The 25,181-nt window shown below is 45.5% G+C and overlaps 1 protein-coding gene across 3 annotated transcripts in view; it reads left to right on the top strand.

Annotated features, from left to right (window-relative positions):
* The first annotated feature begins 531 nt into the window (after window positions 1-531).
* Window positions 532-25,181, top strand: part of LOC141132824 (uncharacterized) — a 64,048-nt gene continuing 39,398 nt past the window's right edge. Inside the window, exons 1-3 of one of the 3 annotated variants that reach the window (XM_073621728.1) lie at window positions 532-664; window positions 8,447-8,526; window positions 19,122-19,251. In XM_073621728.1, coding sequence (XP_073477829.1) covers window positions 8,470-8,526; window positions 19,122-19,251 — 187 coding nt within the window. In that variant the 5' untranslated portion in view covers window positions 532-664; window positions 8,447-8,469. The remainder of the gene's footprint in view (window positions 665-8,446; window positions 8,527-19,121; window positions 19,252-25,181) is intronic. The other 2 variants (XM_073621729.1, XM_073621730.1) reach the window with 2 other exon arrangements.

The following is a 25,181-nucleotide window of genomic DNA, read 5'->3' as shown; positions in this document are numbered from 1 at the left end:
CCCAACTGTGCTCCTATGTTGTTATCCTGTCACACAGGGCACAAGCAGTTATTTCAACATGCTGTACACATCAGGAAAATCCAGCTATTGTTGGAGTGCATGTAGACAGGAAATGGTTGCAAAGAGGCCACAGGAGATCAGCAGCACTGAAATGCAACAAAGGTTGGCAGAAAGCTGAAAATTGTATTTTATTCTTATTTAAAATAAAAAAAATGATATATGGTACACTGGCTTTACAAAACTAAATTGCATTTGTTAGGGTTTACATCTTCTTTAATAAAATGCATTTTAAATATTTTTTTTCTTTGATATTGTGCAGTGTGATCAATTATTTTTAGACAATCTTTCAAAAAATAGGTCCAAATGAAAAAAACAAAAAACAAAACAAAGACAAAAAATAAAAACACCGCTATGGCTTTTAAAACCCAATTAAAAATGATTGTCCCATTTTTTTTCTGGGGCTAATAAAGAACCCAAAGCTGACTCTCCATCCTCTGTGCTAGGAGGAAGTCTTGGCCTAAACTGAAAGCCATTTGCATGCAAAGCGTCTTACTTCTGTCTCCATGGTGACCTGTTTGTTGACTGTCAGTGATTGCCAGCAATCAGCACACACACCCACTGCTGATAGTTGTGCCTGGACACAAAGGGGAAGACGTGAAGGAAGGTAAATATTTATTATTTGATTGGTTTGGCTCTTGAATAGATTAATAACATTGTTATCATACAACCTTTTGATCACAATGTTGCGACTGTCCCTTTAACCCAGCCGCCACGTGTCCCAGATTGGCAGCTACAATCCCAAGGTTGAAGAGCTGCCTCTAGAAATGACAATGAACAATATCACAATAATATCTTTTTTTATATATATTCTTTTCCAATCAATCATATACAGTTTACCTGTTTATACTCTTGCTGTTTCATTTTTTTTTTTATGTGTTACACATCCAGGTAGATTCTCTTTCTGGTGTTGGTCTGTATATCATGGACTGTGGTCAACATTCCCTATATGACTCCATTCACACCTATGCGTGTGCAGGTTTTTGTGCATTGAAATCTGTTGTTAAAGACTAATTCCAGCTTTGTTATCACTTTCAGTAGTTTATTTGGGGGCAAACTTGCCCAAATTTTAGTATGCTTTAGTTGAGAATGAACACAGGTACACATCACTCACTGTGTTCATTCATTCATCCATCCTGAAACATCCCCCGCAGCAGCCAGTGGGAGAGGAGGGAAGCTGGCAGCACTGCAGGGGGGAGACGCCTGGAAGCAGGGGGAATTGGCACCGCACAGGGTGAGTAGGGTGTGCCCTGGCACACCCAGCATGCCCTGTGCGTGCGCCTCTGACAGCACTGTGTTGTGGCACCAGCCCAGGGACTTTCCGGTTCCGTTCCTGGAGAAAAATCAAGTTGGGCTGAGCTCTGTTCAGTCATTCACAGGAAGCTTTGTATTTTATGAATGAATACAAGGCTTTCTCTGAATGGCTGAGGCAGAGAGGCAGGCGGATGATGTCACAGTTTATATCTCAGCCAATCAGAGGAAGCTTTGTTATCATTCATAATATACAAAGCTTCCTGTGAATGGCGGAGCAGTGCTGAGCCCAACTCCATATTGTTCCAGAAATAGGATGGGAAGTCCTTGTACCTCTGCCAGAAACTAGAGCTATATACTGTATGTAGTTGTTGCTAAATACAGTTTAGACAGCGCTGACAACGGCACATCAGTTAGTAATGGAAATAGTTTGCTTGGACCAGCTTGGCCCAAACAAGTTATTAAAAGTGATAGCAAAGCTGGAATTTGGCTTTAACCAAACTTACCTGTCTGAAAAGCAGGCACTTTCATTTAGGAGCCATTTCAATTAATGTGGTGTATTGACGCTTGTGCATTTTGTAATGCAATGCACTATTGTGTGTTGCCATGCCATTCAGTGCGCTGCAACACAGGTGCTTTGCCCTACTGTAAAAAAACAAATGACATCACAATGCAGTAACTAGGGATGAGCTGAACTGCCCTGTCAGTTTGAACAGCGTTCAGCGAACTTCAAAGAAGCTTAGATGCTGAATCTGAACCTCACTGGTATCAATTGGAGTGGGATCTGTCAAATAAAAAATGGCCAATTTCTGGACTATTAGTGGAAGGGTTGTCAAAAAATAGCACGTGGGCTTGCCACTGCCCCGGGGAACATGTATTAATTCCAAAAGAATGCTTTTTTTTAATTCCATTTAGCTTGTAGCAGTGATTTTTTTTGGATGCTTAAAGCGAAACATTAAAAATGGCCAATTCCTTTAAATAACATACCTGGAGGGTGCCTCAATCTTACTTGTGAAAGGGTGCATCTCTGCGATGTACAGAAAGTGCTGCAGTAGCAATGACATTTGCTAACCAAAAAAGTATTTTAAATTGCCAGCAAATAACATTTCCATGCTGGCATAGGGCTGTTACTGTATGTATTTTGGGGGAAATTTGGAGGGATCTGTGTGGAGTTTTTTTTTTTTAAGAAAAAGAAGCTTGCAAGGAAATGTCATTTGTGGCAATTTAAACAGTGTGTTTTTTTTCATTGTAAATGTCACTTTTGCTGTAGCATATCCTACAGCAGGTATGTCCAAAGTCCGGCCCGTGGGCCAATTGCAGCCCACATTCCAGTTTCGAATGGCCCGCCTGGTAATTTGAACATATATATCTTTTGTGGCTCCCAATGAACCTCCGAGCACCGGGGCCAAAAAAGATAGATATTCGGGCTACCTCGGAGGGGACAGAAAGGGGGCGGAACGAGTGCCGTACATACAGGAGTGTTTCCTGTTTACGCAGCAGCCTCTGTAATAGGAAGTCCCGTCTCCTGCGTTTCCATTGTACGACTGTTCTGTCCATCAAAAGAGGCGGGACTTTGTATTAAAGAGGCCGCAGAGAAAACAGCTTTTTCTGTATGTAATCTGTTAGCAATCGTCCCGCCCCCCTCCCTGTCCCCTCCGAGGCTGCAGTTGGGCATCGATCCGACTGCACTGATGGCAATGGTGAGTCTGCATTCATGGCAATGGTGGGGCTGCTGCATTCATGGCAATAGTGGGGGTGCTGCATTCATGGAAATGGTGGGGCCGCTGCATTCATGGCACTTGAGAGGCTGCAGATGGGCACTGATTAGGCTGCATTGATGGACACTGACCCTTATTTTGCTTCACAGTTCTTTATTTAAAATTTTAATTCTTTCCTGAAACTTCCCTCCTAAAGTGAAGGTGTGTGTTATACGTCGATAAATACGGTATATCCAAATAACACGCCCAAGCTCATCTCTTCCCCACACACAGCCACAAAGGCAAAAGAATTCTTGTTTGGCAGTGTATTAGTGCTCGGACGAACACACGTAGACCAAATTTTAATGGTTCAAAGAATGTCAGGTAAAATGGTTAGCACTCACACATGTTCACTTCATCAAATCTGGCCCTCTTTGAAAAAAGTTTGCACACCCCTGTCCTACAGCAAGAAAAAATTGAGTATGGTTTGGATGTCAAGGGGGATTCCATGCAATAAGAAAGAAAAAAGTTGGGGGGTCCACCTAAAAATCAATACGCAACCCTTATTCTGAGTATGTGGCCTGGCTAGCCAGGAAAGGGGGATGAGCGTGTGCCCCCTCTATCCTGAACCATTTCAAGCCACATAAATAAAGATAGCAGAGGGCAGAGATCTGAGAGTAGTAAAAAAAGTACATTTATTAATAAAACAGCAAATTGGCAACTCACATATAGCCAGTGAAGGTTCACTTATAATCAAAGTCAGGCTTGGTTGGTATAGATGTCAGCACAGTAGATCTCAGATACCAGTCCAGGATAAAGTGTTCATGGCTGTCAGCTGGGTATACCTATAAGGCTAAAAGGACACCAGAGGGCGCCAGACTAAATTTGTATATTTAATAATATTTTTTAAAATTTTTATTTCAGGTAATTATATAGCGCCGTCAATTTACGCAGTGCTTTACATATACATTATACATTCACATCAGTCCCTACACCCTCAAGGAGCTTACAATCTAAGGTCCCTAACTCACATTCATACATACTAGGGACAATTTAGACAGGATCCAATTAACCTACCAGCATGTCTTTGGAGTGTGGGAGGAAACCCACGCAGACACAGGGAGAACATGCAAACTCCAGGCAGGTAGTGTCGTGGTTGGGATTCGAACCAGCGACCCTTCTTACTGCTAGGCGAGAGTGCTACCCACTACACCACTGTGCCGCCATGGTCAACACACATACAAATAGGTAACTCACAGATAAGTGGAGGAATTGGTATGTATGAAAGAGTCAAGGTCTGCAGCTCCATAGTATCCACATCAGGTGTGTTCTGTCCCAAAATTCTTAGCTAGGTAGTGGTTTTGTTAATAAAAACCAGATGCTGGGGAATCAGGGATCAGGAAGTACCTGGTGAGGTAGATGGAGTGCACAGCAGTTCACTTCACTTCTCTTCCTGAAACATTGCTGGGGCATCACATGGCAACATGTTTCGAGGCCACACAGCCTCTTTCTCAAGCCAAACCCCTATGCAGATGTGCTGATCTGTTAACAGTAAAGACTAAATGACTGTGCTAATATCAGTTTCTTTGGTTAGTCGCCCCCCCCCTGAAATGTTTGGCTGGAAAGAGTTTATTGGGGATGGATTCAATGACCCTGACATGCATTCCTCACCATTAAATTTCTCGATAAAAGGTACCCCCAAAATCTAAACACACCCAATAAAGACAAGACAAAGGGAAAGGCGGATCAGGATATCATATTCATCTCTCAGTTTCATAGCCAACACCGACACATAGAGAATTTTTTCCACAAACACTGGTCTATCCTCTTGCAAGATCCCCACCTCAAAACATCTATTCCCCAAAAGCCCAAGTTCTCCTATAGAAATGCCCTGAGCATCAAGGGCAAAATAGCAAGCAGCAACAACTGAAGTGCCTTACATGTAAGCACCATGGACAAAAGACCTTCAGAGCCAATGAGAAGACTTACTCACCACCTTTGAGAATTGCTCATCCCAATTCGTAATTTATTGCCTAACATGCCCTTGTGGCCCTCTCTACGTGGGCAGAACAATCCGAACACTACGTGCTAGATTCAGGGAACATAGGTGACTCATAGAAGAAGTGAACCCCAAGCATTGTGTACCCTGAATTCCATATATTTTTTACAGATTTATACAGTATATTGCCAACAGTTTGCAGCATTTTGCAAAATAAAGTAGAGAGACTACGGTTACAATTCAATTCAAAACAAGATGATTAGGAGCGCCCTGCTTCTGAGAGCTAACAATCTAAGGGATACAAGTGATACAAAAGATGTGAAGGATAACTTATTAACTGTGAGGGATGAGTACAATTTTCAGTTGGAGGCCGCGGGATAAACTTTCCTGAAGAGAGAAGAAAATCATCAGACCAATTGTGGTAGGGAGATCCACGGGATGGGAGAAGCATTAAATCAAACCTTCATAAAATGTAGGGTTCACTTTACTGACCACCTCCAAACACAAATACCTTTAAAAATCCAGTGAAAAATAAAGTTTAAGAAAATAACTAACTTCATCCCTGGCCTCTGTTGATTCTGGGAGTGTGACATCATCGTACTCAACTTTTGCTTCCCAGGAAAGCTGCATGATCAAAATCACTTGAGAATGAGCCTCAACTATTGACTAAGATATGCAGTGGCGAAGCTAGACATTCTTGGCGACCCCCCCAGGAGAAAGTCAGTCAGTGCCCTGGATGAAGATGCCAAACTGCCGAAAATGCCTAAATAGGCAGCTGCTGCAGGGGGAAAACATAGGTAATCGGTTCTAGTAATTGCCAACCCTCTTGTCCAGTGCTGCAGGGAGGCACCACGGGAGCATAAGTGGGGTTGCCATTGCGACCCCTGATGCTATGCCCATGGATAGTGGCTTTTCCAGCATTCAATTTGGCAGTGTAAGGCCCCTTTTACACGAGTCGACCGATCGGGTCTGCCTGTCAGTTTTTTAGGCGGACCCTCCACTGCCCTCTATGGAGTGGCGCATGTAAATGGACATGTGTCTGTTGATACCTGCCGACATCCAAACCTATCCTATCCGCTAAAAATAGACAGATAGGGGATCTGTTCCCCATCCGTCTGGTGGATCAGGTGACAGTTGGATGTAAATGGACAGGCAGCCCGTTTACATCCGACTGCCTATAGAGGAAAATGGGCTGTGTCTGTGTCCGCTCTGCATAGGTGGAGTGGACACAGACCTGTCATCCGACTGCTCAGCAGGGATCGTCGGAGAGCAGGTGGATCTGCTGGCAAAGTGAAAGAGATAATGCAAGCAGGGCAGCTGATACAATAGACAGGGAGGATTAGGCAAGAACGTGGAAAAATCCCAGGCCATAGCTGTTCAGTCAGTTGTCTGTCCCCTCCCCCCATGCTCCTCTGGTCTCCCCCATGCTCCTCTGGTCTCCCCCCATGCTCCTCTGGTCCCCCTGCTGCTCTGGTCCCCCCAAGCTCCTCTGTCATCCCGTTTTCCTCTGGTCCCTCCCTGCTCCTCTGGTCCCCCCTGTGCTCCTCTGAATCCCACCTTGGTCTTGCGGTACCCCCTTGCTCCTCTGGTCCCCCCAAACTCCTCTGCCCCCCCTGTGCTCTTCTGGTCCCCTCTGCTCCTCTGGTCCCCCTGTGCTCCTCTGGCCCCCTGTGCTCCTCTGCCTCCCTGTGCTTCTCTGGTCCCCTCCGTGCTCCTCTGGTCCCCCCCTGTGCTCCTCTGGTTCCCCTTGCTCCTCTGGTCCCCTCAATCTCTTATGGTCCCCCCTGTGCTCCTCTGGTTCCCCTTGTGGTTCTCTGATCCTCCATGCTCTTCTGGTCCCCCCTGTGCTCCTCTAGGCCTCCCCTATGCTCCTCTGGCCCCCCGTTCCTCTGGTCCCCCATGCTCCTTTGCCCCCCTATACGCCTCTGGCCCCCCTGTGTTCCTCTGGTCCCTGTGCTCCTCTGGTCCCCCCTATGTTCCTCTGGTCCCCCATGCTCCTCTGGTCCCCCCTGTGCTCCTCTGGTCCCCCGTGCTCCTCTGTTCCCCCCCAAACTCCTCTGGTCTCCCCTCCGCTCCTCTGCTTCCCCTTCTCTGGTCTCCCCGCAGAACTCACCTCCCCTCCCTGGCTAGTTGTGCAGTGCGGGCTGAATAATGATAATATCCTCAGCATGGAGAAGCTCATCGTACAATCCGGAAGACAGCCACACACAGTTGTAACATAACCTTCCCCGGCAGTCATTCTCCTGGTCTTTCCTTGCCCTGCTCCCCATCCTGTCATCTAGATGGAGAGCAGGGGAAGGAAAGACCAGGAGAAAGATTGCCGGCGAAGGTTATGTTACAACTCTGTGTGGCTGTCTTCCGGGTTCCTGTACTGCACAACTAGCCAGGGAGAGGAGGTGAGCGCTGAGGGGAGACCAGAGAAGTGGGGGGGGGGGGGGGGTGGAGACCAGAGAAAAGGGGGGTCAGAGGAGCAAAGGGGGGCAGAGGAGCGGAGGGGGGCTTCAGCTGAAGAAGGGGCAGGAACAGGAGAGACAGCTGGGTCGGCTTTTACAAGTACCCATCCCTGTATTTTCCTCCTGCAGCATAATGCTAGCAGGAGGTAGAGGAGGAGAAGGGGCCTTTCAGCTGCTGCAGGAGGATCAGTACCAGCTTTGATGCCCCTCTCAATGCCGCGCCCAGAGCAGCCTCCCCCTTGCCCCCCCTAGTTTCAGCCCAGGCAATATGTATGAACAACCAAATTGTATGCCCAAAAAATATAGTATGCACCTGCCATGTGAACAAAAACTTTCAGGCTGTTGGGTAAATACATACAATTTACTAACAGTTGTGTTTTGCTATGCCATGCACGTTTCGTTGTACGAACATATGCTAGCCAAGTGCCCCAAATAAATTTCAGTTTTCTCTAACAGTTTTGGGATTATCTAACTGTTGTTAGGGACTGTCCATACATTAAATTAATTAATTAATGTCCATACATAAAAGGAGATTGTAAAAAAAATAACGTTTTCAAAATCATCAGTAAATGATACGCAGAGTTGTATATTGTACGGCGCATGCACAAATATATGAACAGTGGCCGACATCCAAAGGTCCAAAACGCTTGTGCTTGAATTAGGGATTCCAATGATGATAGCTTTACATATGTTGACTTTCATGCTACAACATGCTACGACATGTGTTTAGCTTCATACACTTAATTTCTTATGAGTCGGTCACATTCATTTTTATATTGTTTTAGAAACGTTGTCTTACAAGATGTTCTCAAACATCTGCTCATGTATGCAGGCATGCGATCCAAGCATGCCGTACCGATTTATCCCTGCTTTTGTTTTTTTGTTTAGTGATTGGGCGCAAAGTCTTTACAAAAAAAAATATATGATTCAATAAAAACTATAAAAGTAATGCAGTTTACATTTTTTGTATAATTGTTAAATATCTCCAGCAGAGGGCACTGGTACTGCAGAAATGACTTCTTACATTGAAAATTCTCAGATTCTCAAACCCCAGGAACATTTCCCAGAGGTAAGGCATGTTTTCATATTAGATTTTGACTTTTGCATTCATTCATAAAATGTGCTAGTTCTGCCATTTACTGTACATTCTAATAAAAATGAATGTGGTCAGAACTCACATTCTAGGGTGGCCCAAAAAGCTTCAGGTCCCTGGGACATAATTAAATCTATGGGCTCCTCAAATATCATATGAAAACCCTTGATAGTGCTTTATCTTCTGAATACATTTGGATAAAATATTGTGTAAATTCTTATAAGCCCTCCAAAGGTTCAGACGGCAGGTGACAGAAAGGAAAAATAAAGGCTTAGTTAATTTATTTTGCATAGAATGTGACCTGGGGGAGAGAGAGGGAGGTGGTCATGCTTGGGCCCCCAGACCTCAGGCCCTGCAGAAGTTGCCCCTTTACAGCTTGTGCAATTAGACCCTAGTTAAAGTGTTACTTAACCCAGGACCCTGCATTCACTATATCTGGTCTCCCACAGTACACAAAACATGGAAATGCAATTATTTTAGTAAATATAAACTGCTAAATACCTTTTCTCATCAGCAGTATATAGCAGTCTTGTGACTTCTATCAGTGTCTGGTTAAAGCTTGTAGGAGGAGTTTTCATTCTACTCTGACTGTCCTATAAGGCTGCAGGACTCCTGCTGATTGACACTAGGCTAATCACTTGCACCCTCCAAAGATAAAAAAAACTCTCTAGAAATACTCATCAAACCAAGGCTTTGTACTGTCAGGAGATGGATTGAGGACTGTGGGAGAAGGGGAGGATCAGAGAAGACAGGATCAAACAGCTTTTTTACACAATGCGGATGATTAACCCCTTAGGTTCCACAGTGAGTATAACAAGAATATACACACTGATTTTACTGTTGTGGGTTTAGTAACACTTTAAGGATCTATCACCGTAATTATTTAGCCTGGCCTTTGCTTTAATAGTTTACCAGCTCATGTTTCTGACAAGTTCAAAGGCTGCACAGAGAGGGATGCAGGTAAATGGAGAATGTAAGGTAGTCAGTGGGGGAGATAAACTAAAACTGGTGCACACAGAATCTGGTGCAGCTCTGCATAGAAACCAATCAGCTTCCAGTTTTTATTGTAAAAGCTTATTTGAACAAAAAGAAGTAAGAACCTGATTGGTTACTGTGCACAGCTGCTCCACATGCTGTGTGCAACAGTTTTAGTAAATCTCCCCATCTCCCCAAATGGGTCAGTGACAAGCTGTGGGAAAATCTACAAGCAAGATACCCAGTTAGAACTTCTATGTAAAATGAAGGTGTCAAACTTGTAGGAAGGACTAGTTTTTGGAACTTATGGAGTAACTGTACCCAAAACTGGTATTTAAAGTGATTGTAAAGCTTTGATTATTTAAAAAAAAAAACAAACAAACATGTCATTCTTACCTCCACTGTGCAACTCGTTTTACGCAGAGTGGCCCCAAACACCTTCTTCTGAGGACCCCCGGCGGCTCTAGTGGCTCCTCCCCACATCAGATAACCCCCTAGGAGAAGCGCTCTCCCGGGGGCTCACCTTGCGGGCGCACTCCCGAGTCCATCATTCACTGTCCATAGCCGCCGAATGTATGACTCGGCCCCGTCCGCATCATTGGATTTGATTGACAGTAGTGGGAGCCAATGGCTGCATTGCTATAAATCTATCCAAACAAGAACCCTGGGCAGAGGGACAGCGCGTCCCCACGGGGTGAAGTTGCAGGGCTCAGGTAAGTAAAACGAGGGGCTGGGGGGCCGGTCACTGCCAGGTGTTTTTTCACCTTAATGCATAGGATGCATTAAGGTGAAAAAACACGAGAGTTTACAATCCCTTTAAGTATTTGTTTGATGGTGAAGTTACAGCACTGAAAATCAACCTAGCATCAGATAGTTTTTTTCACATTACATGCACCCATGCAGGATCCCCTTAGCAATGCATTCATCTGCTTTTCTACCCCCAAAAAGATGGCTTCATATTTGTCCAGGCATCATTCAAGCTCACCATCTACTTCCTGGACTGGGATGCTGGGTCGGAGATGGAATAACCATGTAAATCCTGGGGCCTGTGCTTTTCTTCTGTGTCTTCTGATCGGACCCTGATTTAGCCTTTCACTGTGTGACCTTCTACAAAGTTACAATGTTAGTCTGATTCCTGGAGAAGAGGAGATTGAGGAAATGCTTCCTCCTGCCTGCAACAGACCGATGCTATGATCTCACCCTAGGCAAAAATCACTGAATTGAGGCACTCAATGATGGTGTAGTAATGGTAAAAGCATTTAGTGTGACCTGTCAAGAATTTATTCCTGTAGGCTTGTAAAATTACTGAAAGGTCCACTTTAATTCTTATTTACACTTACTTTGCACTCTGAAGAGTGATTCACATTTGTATCACCTTCCCACCACCTGTGTTAACCCCCTAAATGCCAGACTACTGCGCTGCAACTGTGTGCATTGTGTGCAGTTTTGGGGGAGGTTGCAACACGGCCCCATTGAATGGGTTGCATTCTGTGGACGGTAGTGTCTGCCAACTGCTACAGGGGTTATACTTGCTCCTGCGACTGTGATATGTGTACACCCCAGGTCACTGTCTCTCCAACTACAGGGTGAGTGGGTGAAGGGGCACTAAAAACGTGGTAAGTAAACCCCCTCCCCAAAACCACTAGTGTAAAAAAGCCCTTATGCCGCGTACACACGAGCAGACTTTTCGATGGACGAGGTCCGGCGAACCGGACTCCGTCGGACAATTCGGCCGTGTGTGGGCTCCAGTGGACTTTTTTTTCCCAAAAGTCCGACGGTCCTAGAAATAAAACATGTTTCAAATCTTTCTGACGGACTCGAGTCCGAACGAAAAGTCCGCTCGTCTGTATGCTTGTCCGACGGACAAAAACCAACGCTAGGGCAGCTATTGGCTGCTGGCTATGAACTTCCTTATTTTAGTCCAGTCTTACTTCATCACGTATGAATCCATCGGACTTTGGTTGATCGTGTGTAGGCAAGTCCGTTCATTCGAAAGTCCATCGGAAAGTCCACCTGTGTGTACGCGGCATTAGGCTGATCATTTGCACCTATATTTAATACTATAGAAGTTATCTTTTAGTACATCCCTTTAACAAGTGAGCTTTGGCTTTTAAAACCAGAGCATCATTGATTGAATGTTCCATGAATAAGGTTAAGGTTACTGTTGTTGCACAAGGCTTCAGGTACATTGTTCTGGCTATTTTTATTCTCTAAGAGCAGACAAAGTGAAGGATGCAGTGTATAGATGGGGTTGTTGAACAGAAGAGGTAGGAGGTTGTTATCTGGGGAGATGCATAAAAATAGCTGTGAGCCCGATTGGTGCACATGAGGGGAAGATGCAATGAATATACTCATTACTTTGTGTTCTCCTCACACAAATTAGTCTTTTAGAAGCACATTATGTTTAGAGCACCTCTGGCAATGTTTCGGTCTATTTCTGTGACTTTTATTTAGGACAAGTATTAAGGAGAAACAGCTTCAAGGCAGCTTGCTGTGTTTAGCATACAGGGAACACATAAAAGCAGCCATTAGAGTGCCAGGTGGGGTGCCAGTAAGTGACCCTTAAAGTGGAAAATAGCTAAGCCATGTTGTGTTCAACAACAAAACTAGCACATCCTAATAAATATTTTAGTAAAGAAGCTTTCAGAAAAAACATGGTAAAGAGCCACACTTGGTCACCTGAGGTTCTGAGGAAAAGTAAGAACCAGTACTGTAGCCCCTGCAAAAAATGGGCTCAGGAATGGCACAATACGATTACACCCCAAGTATAGTGCACCCCCTTTTTGTGGGAGACTGTCATGGGATACAGGAGAGCCTTTGTGCTGCCAGCAAGGGTTGGAAAGCTCTCACTGAGCTGCACAAGATGCGAATGTTGCCCCGCAGACAGCATCACAACCCAACATGCAGGAATTCCCAAATTGTGGTAGTAGACTTGTGCAGGCAGAATTAAAATGCAGTACTAAATCAAAGAGCAAGAATACATGCAGGACTGAAGGTAAGGGCTAATGGCAGACGAATGTATTCATCAACAAGCTGGGAAGCCAAAGGTAGAAACTGAAGTCAACTCTGTAATGAGACAGATAGTACACCCACCTTTAAGTACTGCTAGATAGGGTCAAGTGCAACTGCAACATAACCATGCCACAGTATGCCGCCCTTAGTCACAATGAGAAGGCTGAGGTTCTTGTATCACTGATGTTTAATGTACCTATCAAGTTCTTACACTGACACTTACATCAACACCGAAGAACTAAATAAATAGAACAAATATGCAGGACAAATCATCAGACATACAGTGAATTACATTTAAAACAAACATGACTTGAAACTAATAGCTAGGCAGAAATAAATCTACATACCACTTTTGCCTGCTTGTGAGCTGAGAGGGGGTTTGTATCTTGGTAGATGGCTTACTTTACACACAAAAACCCTTTAAACCTTGAGAGAAAGCACTGTTCTACTTTCAGTTCATCAAGAAGGAAAAACAGGAAGCTAGCATGTAATAATGCATGACTATTGTAAAACAGATGTACCTTAATACTAACAACCCTTTTACTCCAACCTTCACCCCCTTTTGACCTTATTAATGAAATCATACCAAAATTGGAGTAAACATAGGCCGTAGCAGCCTTATTTTATTAAACAAATATATTCAAATTAACATCAACATAAAACATCCGTTATGAACCCATCAGTCCCTCATAGCGTTGGTCTTTGCAGGATCCTCCATAACCATCTGTATAAAATACTACACTGCGGTACCTCTCAAGTATGTTAATAGGCCTCAAGCCAACAGGCTGGCTCAGAGACAACCACTTACCGCAGTGCACCCATTACCAATTTCCAGCTAAACCTCCGTTAGCTGGAATACCACTATCAGAACCCATACCACCGACAGATCCTGAACTCTTCCTTCCGAAATATCTTCCTTCACCCGCAAAGACCAACGCCCGCCACAGCACCCAAGGGAAACATCTTACCCTTGGGAGCCCCTCCACACCCTCACTGCTCTCTGAATGCCATGCTGCAGCCCTAAAGCCCACATATCGGTTCCCACCTCATTAAGGTGCACTCCATCACCCCTTAGATATCTCCATGTCTCCACCTCCAACTCCAAGTGCCTTATCACAAAACCCCCGTTCCTTACCACAAATCTGCTTACATCCCTGTTAATCTTCCTCCGAGCCCTGTTAATCCCCTCCACAGACCTGGCCATCCTCCATGATGTCCGAGCCACCATGTCCGACCACACAGTTACCATATCCGGAAATGCCATGCGGAGACGCAACACATCAAACTTGATGTCGCACGTGATATCCAACATGGATCTAACTCCCAGGTCATTACCACCCACATGCAATAGTAAAACGTCAGAAGGCCTGTCCAGACGTACGAAACGGTGTACCTCTGGAACCATCCTGCTCCATAACATTCCCGGAAATCCCAGCCATTGAACACAGGCTTCCTGTCTGGAAAACCCCAATTGCCGCCCGTTCGGCCTAACATCTGCCCTTCTTGCCCCCCAGCACACATAGAAATGGTCTAGAATCCAGACTAGGCATTGCACTGTACCTGAAATAGAAGAAAACACAAACACACCACCATGACCTCAACACGCCCAGCTTAAACAGAAATAAACTCACACACCACCCCAGCCCATCTTCCACTCTTATCCCACCAGTAGCTGAGGGCGAATGTACAGCCTAAACCTGCGCGACTCCCACCGACCAATGCGTTTCACTGATTCATCATCCATTCCACACCTGGGCGCTTCTGTTGCTGCCCCTATTCTAAATGAATGCGAAGAAAATTCCTTTTCTTCTAAACCTACCACCCGTAAACACTTCCTAAAAATGGTAACAAATTGAAACTTTGATAGGGGGGCCCATCTGCATGCAGTAGAAAGGACCCTGCAACCGCCAGCCGCACCTCTAAAAAACCCTGCACTGCCCCTACTGGACACAGCGGCGAGCCCAGCAAGGAGAAGACCTGTACAGTCTTATCCTTGCCCCCTTGATCCGTCTTCGATCTACGCAACCCCCTCCTCCTTGCATATCACATCTTGCCACCAAATACCCCCTTGGACTTTTTTAGAAGGGCTAACCAGCTCGCTAATCCTAAAAGCCCCAAAAAATGCCAACAAAAAAAGCCACCCTGAACAACAAAACCTCATAGCCCACAGAACACACCCCCCGCTAAATGCGCCACTATCCCTCTAAGGATATTAAACGACAACGTTCGCCTAGCATCCTGATGACCAACTGTTCGCCTGTATCCCTTTAGGGCCTGGTGCACCCAGAAATCCTTAGTAAAATCTGGCAGCCCTTGCCATTTAAACAAAAATGCTAAACCTGCCTTCGTTTTACCCATAGCGGACCCTGACACCCCATCCTCCATGTGCCTGTAAAGAAAATACAGGACCAGCAACCGCACCTCTGGACCAACAGGATCCTCACCAGCCCTGTGAACGAAAGCCAACCACTCCCTCTATACCTTGTTATACGCAGCCCACATAGCCTCACTCACCGACCTCCTGATCCATCTGGCGACTTGTCAAATGCAATCCTCCACAACCAGTCGGGACAGGGTACCCCTGTTGTTCCGCTGCCAGCACCAACTCTCGGAACATGTCCCACTGACAGCGAGACAACACATCAGCTATGACATTCTCAGTTCCTGGAAGATGCACCGCATAAATAAACACATTTAATTGCAGGCAGCGCAACACCAAGTGTTGCAGCAGCTGTACAACCGGGGGAGATGAGGCAGTCACTCTATTAATCACTTGTACCACCCCAAGGTTATCCCCGTGAAAACGCACCTTCAGATCCCTGAACGATGAGCCCCACAATTCCACTGCCAGCACTACGGGAAACAATTCCAGTAGCACCAAATTTTTGGTAAACCCCTCATCAATCCATGACTGCGACCACAGACCCGTGCTCCACCGGCCCTGAAAAAAGGCCCCAAAACCTGCTGCGCCAGCCGCATCCGTGAATAGCTCTAGATCAAAATTGCTCACAGGGCCGGCCATCCACAGAGCCCTCCCATTGAATGTTTTCAAAAAGGAGTGCCATACCCACAAATCCTCCCTGTGGACCTTAACCAGGTGCACAAAGTGTTTGGGCGACTTGATCCCGGCCATACTTGCCGTCGGCAGAATACCCTCCCCATCGGCAGTATCCAACAAGCAAAGTTGAGCTTCCCTAACAGTGATTGCAACACCCAGAGCTAAGCCTTGCGCAGTCCTATCATGCCCTTAATTTCCTTTTTTGAGATCCGCCAACTTATCCTCCGGCAAACGGCACTCCATAGCCCCCGAGTCCAGTACAATGCCCAGAAAAGTGATGACCGTGCTTGGTCCCTCCGTCTTCTCCAGTGCTAATGGTATGCCAAAACGATCCGCGATGTGCTCCAACGTAGCCAGGAGCACCGTGCAGACCTTAGAAGATGCCGGGCCCATGCAGAGGAAATCGTCCAGGTAATGAATGATAGAATTCACTCCCAACACATACCTGACAAACCATTCTTCGAATGAGCTAAACTGCTCAAACAATGCACATGATAAGGAGCATCCCATCGGAAGATATTGATCAACATATAACTCTTCTTTTCTTCTTCCTCTTTTTTGGAATCGTCCAGCTTCACCCTATCCAAATTAAATTTTTCTAACAGCAGCAGTGAAAAAATCTCCACATACTCACCTACCAGATTTTTTCCCAGACTTCAGGCTTCAGGTGCGCACCCAGAGGCCCCTCAAAACAAATGTACACCTCGCATTTTGCGGAATCCGCCAAACAGATGACGTCTTGTTTGGTCACAGCATCCCCTGCCCCCGCGGCTTTTTCAGTTGCCCAATCACCGTGCTCTCAACCACCGCGGGCACTGCCATCACTGTTGGGGAATTCTTCTCCCCCCCAGGATTCAGGGACACCCCAGCCCCCCCACCGGGGGTACCCAAGCCGCCGCTGGACCGGCAGAGACCCTGTCATCCTTTTCAAACCTAGTAACCAGTTCCTTGATACCCGCCAGGAAACCCATTAAGCTCTTATCGGCCACCACTGCAGTACTGTGACCAGTGCCTGCAACAGGAGCAGAACCACTAGGATCCCCCGGCCCCACTGCTACCCCAGACTGCACTTCTGTCCCACCCCCACGGCCCACATCCACACTGTCCACAGCCAGTCCCACAGAAGGTAAAGTTAAATTAAACTTACGGGCTGCACAGGGATAAACCCACCAGCCGACTGTCCCGTTTCCCTCGCTGTAGATTGTCTCAGGGGAACCTCCTCTTCCGACCCCGTCAGCTCGCCCTCTGACCGGACATCTCCTCTTCTCCAACAGACAGCCCTCCAGATGACACAGCCCTGGATGCCGAGGGTCCAGGAGCCATCCGACCACTCCTCCTTGCTGCATACCCGCCCACCGATTTCTGCGCTGACGTCTGTGGGCCGGTGTGGCTAACCTCAGTCCCACTGCTCACCTACCGCATTGGCATCCCACTCTGCCTCTCTGCCTCCAGTCCCTGAGTGTCCCCGACATAGGGAGTACAAGGCCCGGCGACCGCAGCATCCGATTTCCCATGTTGAGGCCCCATCCTTGCCGACGTCATGCCAGGGGCAGGGTCTGCGCTCTCTTGCTCCCTCCGCCACGTGGGCCTAGCCATCACTCTGGAGCCGCTGGACCGCCTGTTCGCTGGGCAGCCCTGGTGAGGGGAATTACTGTCTCGCCTTCTCCCTGCTAGCATAGCTGATCGCTTCACAGGAGGGCCCGAAGGAGCCCATGGGGGACTCCCTGTTTGCCGCTGAGCCCAGGGGGCGAGGTTGGGCGAAAAGCACTCCGGAGGTCGGGACCACCAAGATTGTGCCGACTCTCTCCTCACGGTACTTGGTATCGCCGCCGGCTGAGCCAACACTGGCCCCAGAGTCTCATCCAGCCACCCCGGGCCCCGTGTTGCCACCTCTGCCCGCAACCGTGCTAAGAGCTGTTCCACCTCTGCCATGCTGCTGCTCAAAAACTTTCCCTCACGCTCTGGTGACCAAGGGGGAAGGGCCTGTTTCTTTTATTAACTCCTGCCCCCTCCCACTCAAAACTCACTAATCCTATTACCCCTACTATCCTTGTACCCTGTTAACTATGTCATGTCAGCCCTCCACCTATTTATTTCATTTATTGGCTCTGGGCTTTTCTTGATGGGGAAATAAATGATCAAGGAAACACACATGCATCATCTAGAGGAAATTAACATAATAATCACAGAAATATTGTGTTTGCCAGTACACACAGTGTTGAGTTGTGTCCTGCAGATGGCAAGAGTGAATGTATTTGACACTGTAACGCTAAGCCTTTCACCCAAATACAGGAGGAGTGAGGGAGCAAGCTGCCTGTGATTAGGTACTGGCTCTGGGTCTGGTCCAAACATGCTGGTTCGAAGGTTCAGGGAATGACCAAACCAATAAGGTGTTCATCCAAGCCGAACCGCTGCAGTAGGAAGTGAAACATTTAGCAGCAGTATTACTACCCTATATAGTAGGACTGTGTCTGACCAGTGCTAGTTTTAGAATTGTTGCAGGCATAGACCTAAAGCCGGGTACACATGGGCTCGGCGATTAAAAAAAAAAACGGCCGACATTCAGCCCATGCTGGAAAACCAGCAGCTGATCGACTCTTGATCAGCGCTCTTAGCCAATGGCAGAGTGGCGGGGGGCGTCCCCCTGTCAGAACACAACAGCTCGGGGGGGGGGGTCGCTGAACTAACCTTGCATTAATGTGTACCAGGCTTAAGGAAGGCCAGCATTGATCAGTCACAAACATTGGAGAGAGTTTTGAAGAGAGCCACCACCTTATTAGAAGATCGTGTCAGTGTGGGTTGCTTCTTGAAACCTTAACTTTCCTAGTTCAATATACAGAGTCAACTTACCCTGTCCTGCCATTACTGTCAATCCATAGAATTATCATAGTGCTGAGAATCTAGAGCAGGGGTCTCCATACTTTCTAAACAAAGGGACAGTTTACTGTCCTTCAGACTTTAGGGGGGCCTTTGGCCAAGGAAAATAAGAACATTTTCTGGCATCAGTGGGAGTAAACAGCGCCTTATCTTTGGTATTAGGGGCAGAAATAGTGCCCTATTGTTAATGTCAGTGGCAGGAATTATGCCCCATTTTTGTTGTCAAAGGGAAAAATAATGTCTCATACCAGTGTCCCAAGGGCCAGATAAAGGCAATCAAAGGGCCCATGATCTAGAGGGTAGAATCATTTGCTGTCTTGTTAAATCTTTTGGTATCTCTGTGCCATAGTTCCTAGTTCAGTTCCTGCCTACCCTAGAGCTTCATGTTTCCACCCACCTCGGTGTGTTTACAATTCTCCAGCATTCTCTGTACTATAATATCATTTAAGAATCCAGCAGGCAGAGTAAGACCCCCATGCTATGGCCACAGCAGGTTAAAGAACCCAGAAACCTAACCTAATGTTGTCTCACCACTGAGGAGACAACATAAACCGCTTAATTGATTTTACTTTCCAACAAATATTATCTATGGGTGGTCTGACCCTTAAATATGTGTTTAATACTGGATTGTGTGTTGCCTTGGTTCTAGGGATATCGAGCCGGTCACTTTGAGCACGTTGCCCAAATGAACATGCTTGATGACATGTCAAGGCTCTTCCGGATCCCACCAAAGATTTGTTTGTTTAAGATATCTACCAAAGAAGACCCAGAATCCTCAGGTAAAGTCCTTCTTGAACAGTGAACAGTAAGCTAAATGGTAATGCCACATGGGATTAAAATCATTAGCCATTAATTAATAAGACTATGCTATGGTGTAAACTACTCAAGTAGCTTGCATAAGCTATTAATCTAACATGATCATATTTCAGTTGTGTGCAGAACTACTTTATACTATCTGTGTAGCTTACACCACAGGCAGCGACTCATTCTTTGTATTCAGCAACCAATTATTGGCAACTTTCGTACAGTTTTGGGACTAAAAAATATTACTTGTGCACAGCTCCAGTCTAATAGGTTGATATGGTCAGCAGTTTTAAAGACTCTTGGTGTGTCAATTCCAGAAATTAGTTCACTTTAAATGTTCATTTATTATTGCTAAAGCATTGCTATGTTGTCCAAAGCCCAACTCCACAAAGCTCACCCCTCATCCAGATGATGTACCTCTAAGGGACTGATTGGGGGAAGAGCTCTTTCCTAAAGTGTATTTAAACCCAAGAACAAAAATGTAATATATTGCAGCTTACCAGTCCTTATGTAGTGGCTACACTAGTTTTCCTGCCAGTAATACATTTCCTGTCCTAAGATCATACTAATTCACTGCCCTGTATTTGTAGAGGGACAGCGTTATCATCCTAGGACAGGAAGTGCTCCTCATCTCTGTAACATGGAGGGGTTCTCTAGTTTACAGAAATAACTTAGGAAGATACGACTGATAACAGTGTTTGAGATTTCAGAGCATTCTCCATGTCCATGGTCAATAGAACTCCTAAGTCATTATTTTAGGCTTTTTTCCCCCCTTCAAATATTTGGATATTCTGTGACACATCAAGCTTTATTTCCTGACAAATGTCAGTAGGAGAACGTGCACAGAATAACAATTTAGCGGTGGTTACATTAATCCGCCAGCACAGCTCTGTGTAAATGTGGAACAATTCACAATGAAAAATGTTTTTGTCAATAGACGATTAGAGGGAAAAATGAAAACAGAATCATCTGCCTGTGTGGTGCCGTCAGACAAAATCCCGCCGCAAGAATTGCCTCCATTCATCACACCCTTTCTCACACGGGTGCCAAGTTAATCATGCAAAATCAGAAAGCTTTTTACAAAACACAATTAAACAGACAATGAGTATGTGAAGAGGCTAACAAAATGTTTGAGTGGTATAAGAGAACAGGGTTCAGTAGAAGTGTAATGTATTCAGTTAGAGTCATAAATGTGAGGAGTACTGTGATCCTATGTTCCTCTTAGATTTTGGGGACATGTGGGTGACCAAAGTTCTGGGGTGCAGCTCGGTCTCAGCTATTGATTCTGATGTCCTAAATAAGTGAGACTAAAAGGTAAAGCATGTGACTGAGCCAACAGGGGCAATGAGAGTGTGCAGCAAGACGGGGCTGTATGGTGAATTATCCATCAATTGTTTAACCACTTAGCTACTAGACACTTTTACCCCCTTCCTGTCCAGGCCAATTTTTATAATGTTTTCACACAAATAGAGCTTTCTTTTGGTGGTATTTAATCACCACTTGGTTTTTTATTGTTTGCTAAAAAAAAAAATTAAAAAAAAAAACAAAAAGCATTTTCATAGTGTGTTATAGAATTTTGCAAACTGGTAATGCTTCTCCTTCATTGATGCACTGATGAGGCTGCACTGGTGGGCACTTATAGGCTTCCCTGGAGCCTGCAACCTGCAAGGAGCAGCATCAAGCTCTACCCTGGAGCCTGCAACCTGCAAGCTGGAGCATAGGCCTCCTAAGGTAAGGCCATCCCCGGTCTATCACCCGCGGGGAACATATCGCCGCCGTCTGTCTTCCACGGGGGGGCACTGATCGCCGCCATCTGTCTCCCACACGTGGACAGGCACTGATCCCCGCAGTCCATCTCCCGTGCCCCCTCCCCCCCAAAATATTAAGTACTGTATTATTGGATTTGGCTGTATTGGACACCTTTTCATGTTTAAAGGCATGTTTTAAAAATATTCAGGAAAGGAAAGCCTTTGCACTAGGAATGATAATTCTGTTTGACACAAGAGATAACAGACCTCAGTTTTCTAAACTGTTGTCAGTTTTTGAATATTCTCATTGGGACTGAAAGTGATGGGAGAATCCAACATTTTGTGTTGTTATTGCAAGAGAAATAGAGGAGAAATGTTCCTATGGGTACACTTATTCTGATGACAACTGTCTAAGAGAGAATTTCCTTCTCACTTTCTTTTGTGTCAGCAAGACAGCAGATAAAGGTAAATGTCCCCAATGGCAGACAGACAGCAAAAATGTTTTAACTAGAGTATCCTGGGTTTTATTTTAAAGGTTGGGTATGGCATCGCAAGGTGGCTAGTGATTATATAGTTACAGATTAAAATTTAGCTTTGTTGGGGGTGTGTCTGGGCGGCAAGTCATGTACTGCTTCTGTACAAAGCAGGCATATCCCGTATATGCTATTTTAGAAAAAAAAAGAGGTCAAAGTTAAGCTAGCAAATTCTTTTTTTTTTTACATTCAACATTCTTTCTAACACCACATTTTTCTTATGGAGCAGATTAAACTCAAATTATTAGAAACAATGCTTTACAAATGATCTTTGCTTTAAATAACTGTCTCAGCATGGCTGTGTAAGACTCATTCTGTTTTAAGGAGCGGGGGTTAATTGGAAGACAAATAATGGACTGAATTTTTTTTTAGATTGAAAATTAATTAGAAAAGTCCTACGTACTTTTCTCCTTGAACACAAAATCCCTGTTTTCAGATCTTACTCAGTGTGGAGATTATTTTCCTGCGGCTTATAGGGAACATGACTGCACTATCTCACCTGTCTGTGTATTCTGAGAAATATAATTAACAGTTTTTGTCCCTTGGAGTTGTAGACGAGGTAGCTTTCTGACTGGGTGTTAAATCCACAGTGATTCTTCTATCAATTATAGGAGATAACTTGGCCTGTATTAATTTTGTCTGGTGAATCATAGATTTTATACGTTCATCAGAGATACACAACAAAGGAGGAACTGTGGTTTAAGGTTTGACTTTATTGGATTTGATGGGGTGTCAGTAATTGCTTGTTAGAAGATAAGTAAAAAAAAAAAAAAAAAAAAGATGTTGTTTGCCTCTTTAGTCATTCTCATCACTTGCACATTTGGCTTTCCGTCTATCCTACTATGAAAGTCTTCAACATTGAGTCTACCTTATAAATTAGTAGGTCAGATTATCTGAGCTTTATTTTGTGAATCAGTCTTTCTCTTGAACATGAATTGACAGTCCAAAGAACTGTTTTAACTTTCTACCAAGGACATGTGTCTATGGGATCGGGGCTTTGGTCAAAGGCACCAGTTTAACATCTGTTTGATACGCTTCTGAGATCATTCTGTATTAAATGACAGGTGCATTTAACCTATTATTGACCTACTTCTGACCTGCATTTGACCTGCTTCAAGGAGGTTTTACATTTCTATAGACTTGTATGAGAATGGAAAACATGCATGACAAGAACAAAACCTAGTGACACAGGTCATAAAAGTTGCATTCCCATGCCTTTTTGGTTACTGTAGACAAACTTATAATTCCAAGATCTTGGGAACAGCCAAAATCACTGAGTTTTTTTCAAATTGTTTATGATTATGCATGCCTATGCACATATGCCAGGCATGTCCAAAGTCCGGCCCGCGGGCCAATTGCGGCCCATGGTCTGGTTTCATGCAGCCCCACTGGTAATTTGGATATATATGTAGCACCCTGATGTTTAGGCAGGGTTGCTCCTAAATTTATCTGCCAAGTGATAGTTGACTTGGCTATTTGTCAGGAGGTCAATTGATTTCACCCTAATTCTGGTGTTGCTGCACTTTTCTCCTCTGTTCCTAGATGGCCAGGTATTTGGTGACATTAGATAAGACAAGGTCATTGCAAAGACAGATTAGGAATGAATGGAGTGTCTCAGCCAATGGGCAGGGATTTTCTTGGGTCCCTTGGCCTGCTGGGAGAGACTACTTATTTGGCTGGAGTCAGGTGATCGGGGTTCTGTTCCATGCCATCTGGACGGCTGTGTGGGTGGATGTGTGCTGTATTGCCCTGGGCTGCTAGGCCAGAAACTTAAGGCCTATCCGGGGGATATCTGGCTGCTAGGCTGTCTGTGGGCCTATCCAGAAGCAGCGTAGGGTTGGGGCTGCGGGCTTGTAGTCCAACCAGAAATAACGGTTCTCCCGGCTAGAGAACCTGTCCTGGTCGGGGGTAGAGGGGGAAGCTGACGTCACTAAGGGACCATCCAACTTGTTACTGAGGACCACTGTGAGTAGCTGAAGCAAGTACTAGAGCAGTATTCTCACCACCAGGGGAGGTGAAGAAGTGGGAAAACTTCAGCAATTGCCAAGCCAGGGACCCACCCAGTGGAGGTGACGCTTGCAGAGCATTATTGTGTGCCAAGCCAGGGACCAAACAGGCCTGTGGGGTGACTCTTGAGGAAGATACTAAGTGAGAAGACTGGAAGAGCTCAGGGGATCCAGCGGCAAGTGGATCAGGAAGTCTAGTGAAAGACTGGGAGCTCAGTGGAGTGAAGTTCTACAATAGGAGATTGTAGAAGAAGTGAAAGAGTTCATTGCAACCTTTGTTAGAAACTGTTACAAGATTGTTGCCATAGGAGACAGTGTTCCTACTCATGCAGACGTGGTGTCTAGCTGGATACCTTTCCCTGCATCGCTGTCTTCTTATAGAAGTCTTAGAGTCTGCAAATTAACATTGCATCTACTTAAGGGTGTCCTGGCCCCAACCCTCTCTCTCACATTTCTTTTTAAGAGACAATAAATCTCTTTGCATTCAAGAAGTGTCTGGCGCCCATCAATCTATCTTGCATTATACCCACCATGCCTTGTAACCCACTCTACTACATAGAAGGATGTCAGCTGTCCCTAAGCCTGGAGGTCACCATTAGGCTTAAAGAGGCCTGGGACTTTGCTACATATATATGTTTTGTGGCCCCCAACAAATCAATTTGTTGGGGGGCCACAAAAGATATATGCCGTATTTAACGTTCCTCGGAGGGGACAGGGAGGGAGCGGGATGAGTGCCGTCAGATTGCATAAAGGAGAATCTCCTGTTAACTCGGTGGCCTCTGTAACAGGAAGTCCCGTCTCCTGGGCTGGCATTGGAGGATTGTCTAGCATAGGAGGCGGGACTTTGTATTAAAGAGGCCGCCGAGTAAACAGGAGATTCTCCTGTATGTAATCTGTTGACGCCCGTCCCACCCCCTGCCTGTCCCCTCTGAGGCTGCAGATGGGCATGGATCAGGCTGCACTGATGGCAATGGTGAGGCTGCATTCATGGCAATGGTGAGGCTGCATTCAGAGGCTGCATTCATGGCAATGGTGAGGCTGCATTTAGAGGCTGCATTCGTGGCAATGGTGAGGCTGCATTCAGAGGCTGCATTCATGGCAATGGTGAGGTTGCATTCATGTCAATGGTGAGGCCACATTCATGTCAATGGTGAGGCTGCATTCATGGCAATGGTGAGGCTGCATTCATGGCAATGGTGAGGCTGCATTCATGGCAATGGTGAGCCTGCAGTTGGGTACTGATTAGACTGCAGATGGGCACTGATTAGGCTGCATTGATGGACACTGACCCTTAATTTGCTTCACAGTTCTTTATATAAAATTTTCTAAGGTTACTTTTTACTAATGGTATTTTACAAATTACCTTTTTTATGCAAGGGCGACCATTACCCTTACTTTGCACAGCATGATAGGCTTTTAGAAAAGCACAGTACCATTTTAGAAGTAAAAATGACTAAAGCCAGCCATACATGCATAGAAACTTTGCCAGTTCAACAGGGATCAACCAAATTTCAATCCATGTATGGGCACCCTGGTTGTACAGAAGTCTGTTGGGCTTTTGCGGATCGATCAGTGCCACCGGCTATATCCGGCAGCACTGATCATTGTCTTCTGACGA

This window comes from Aquarana catesbeiana, linkage group LG03 (genome assembly GCF_042186555.1).
Source record: "Aquarana catesbeiana isolate 2022-GZ linkage group LG03, ASM4218655v1, whole genome shotgun sequence".
Taxonomy (NCBI): Eukaryota; Metazoa; Chordata; class Amphibia; order Anura; family Ranidae; genus Aquarana; species Aquarana catesbeiana.
Note: the sequence above shows the minus strand (reverse complement) of the source record. Positions and strands in the feature narration are given on the sequence as shown.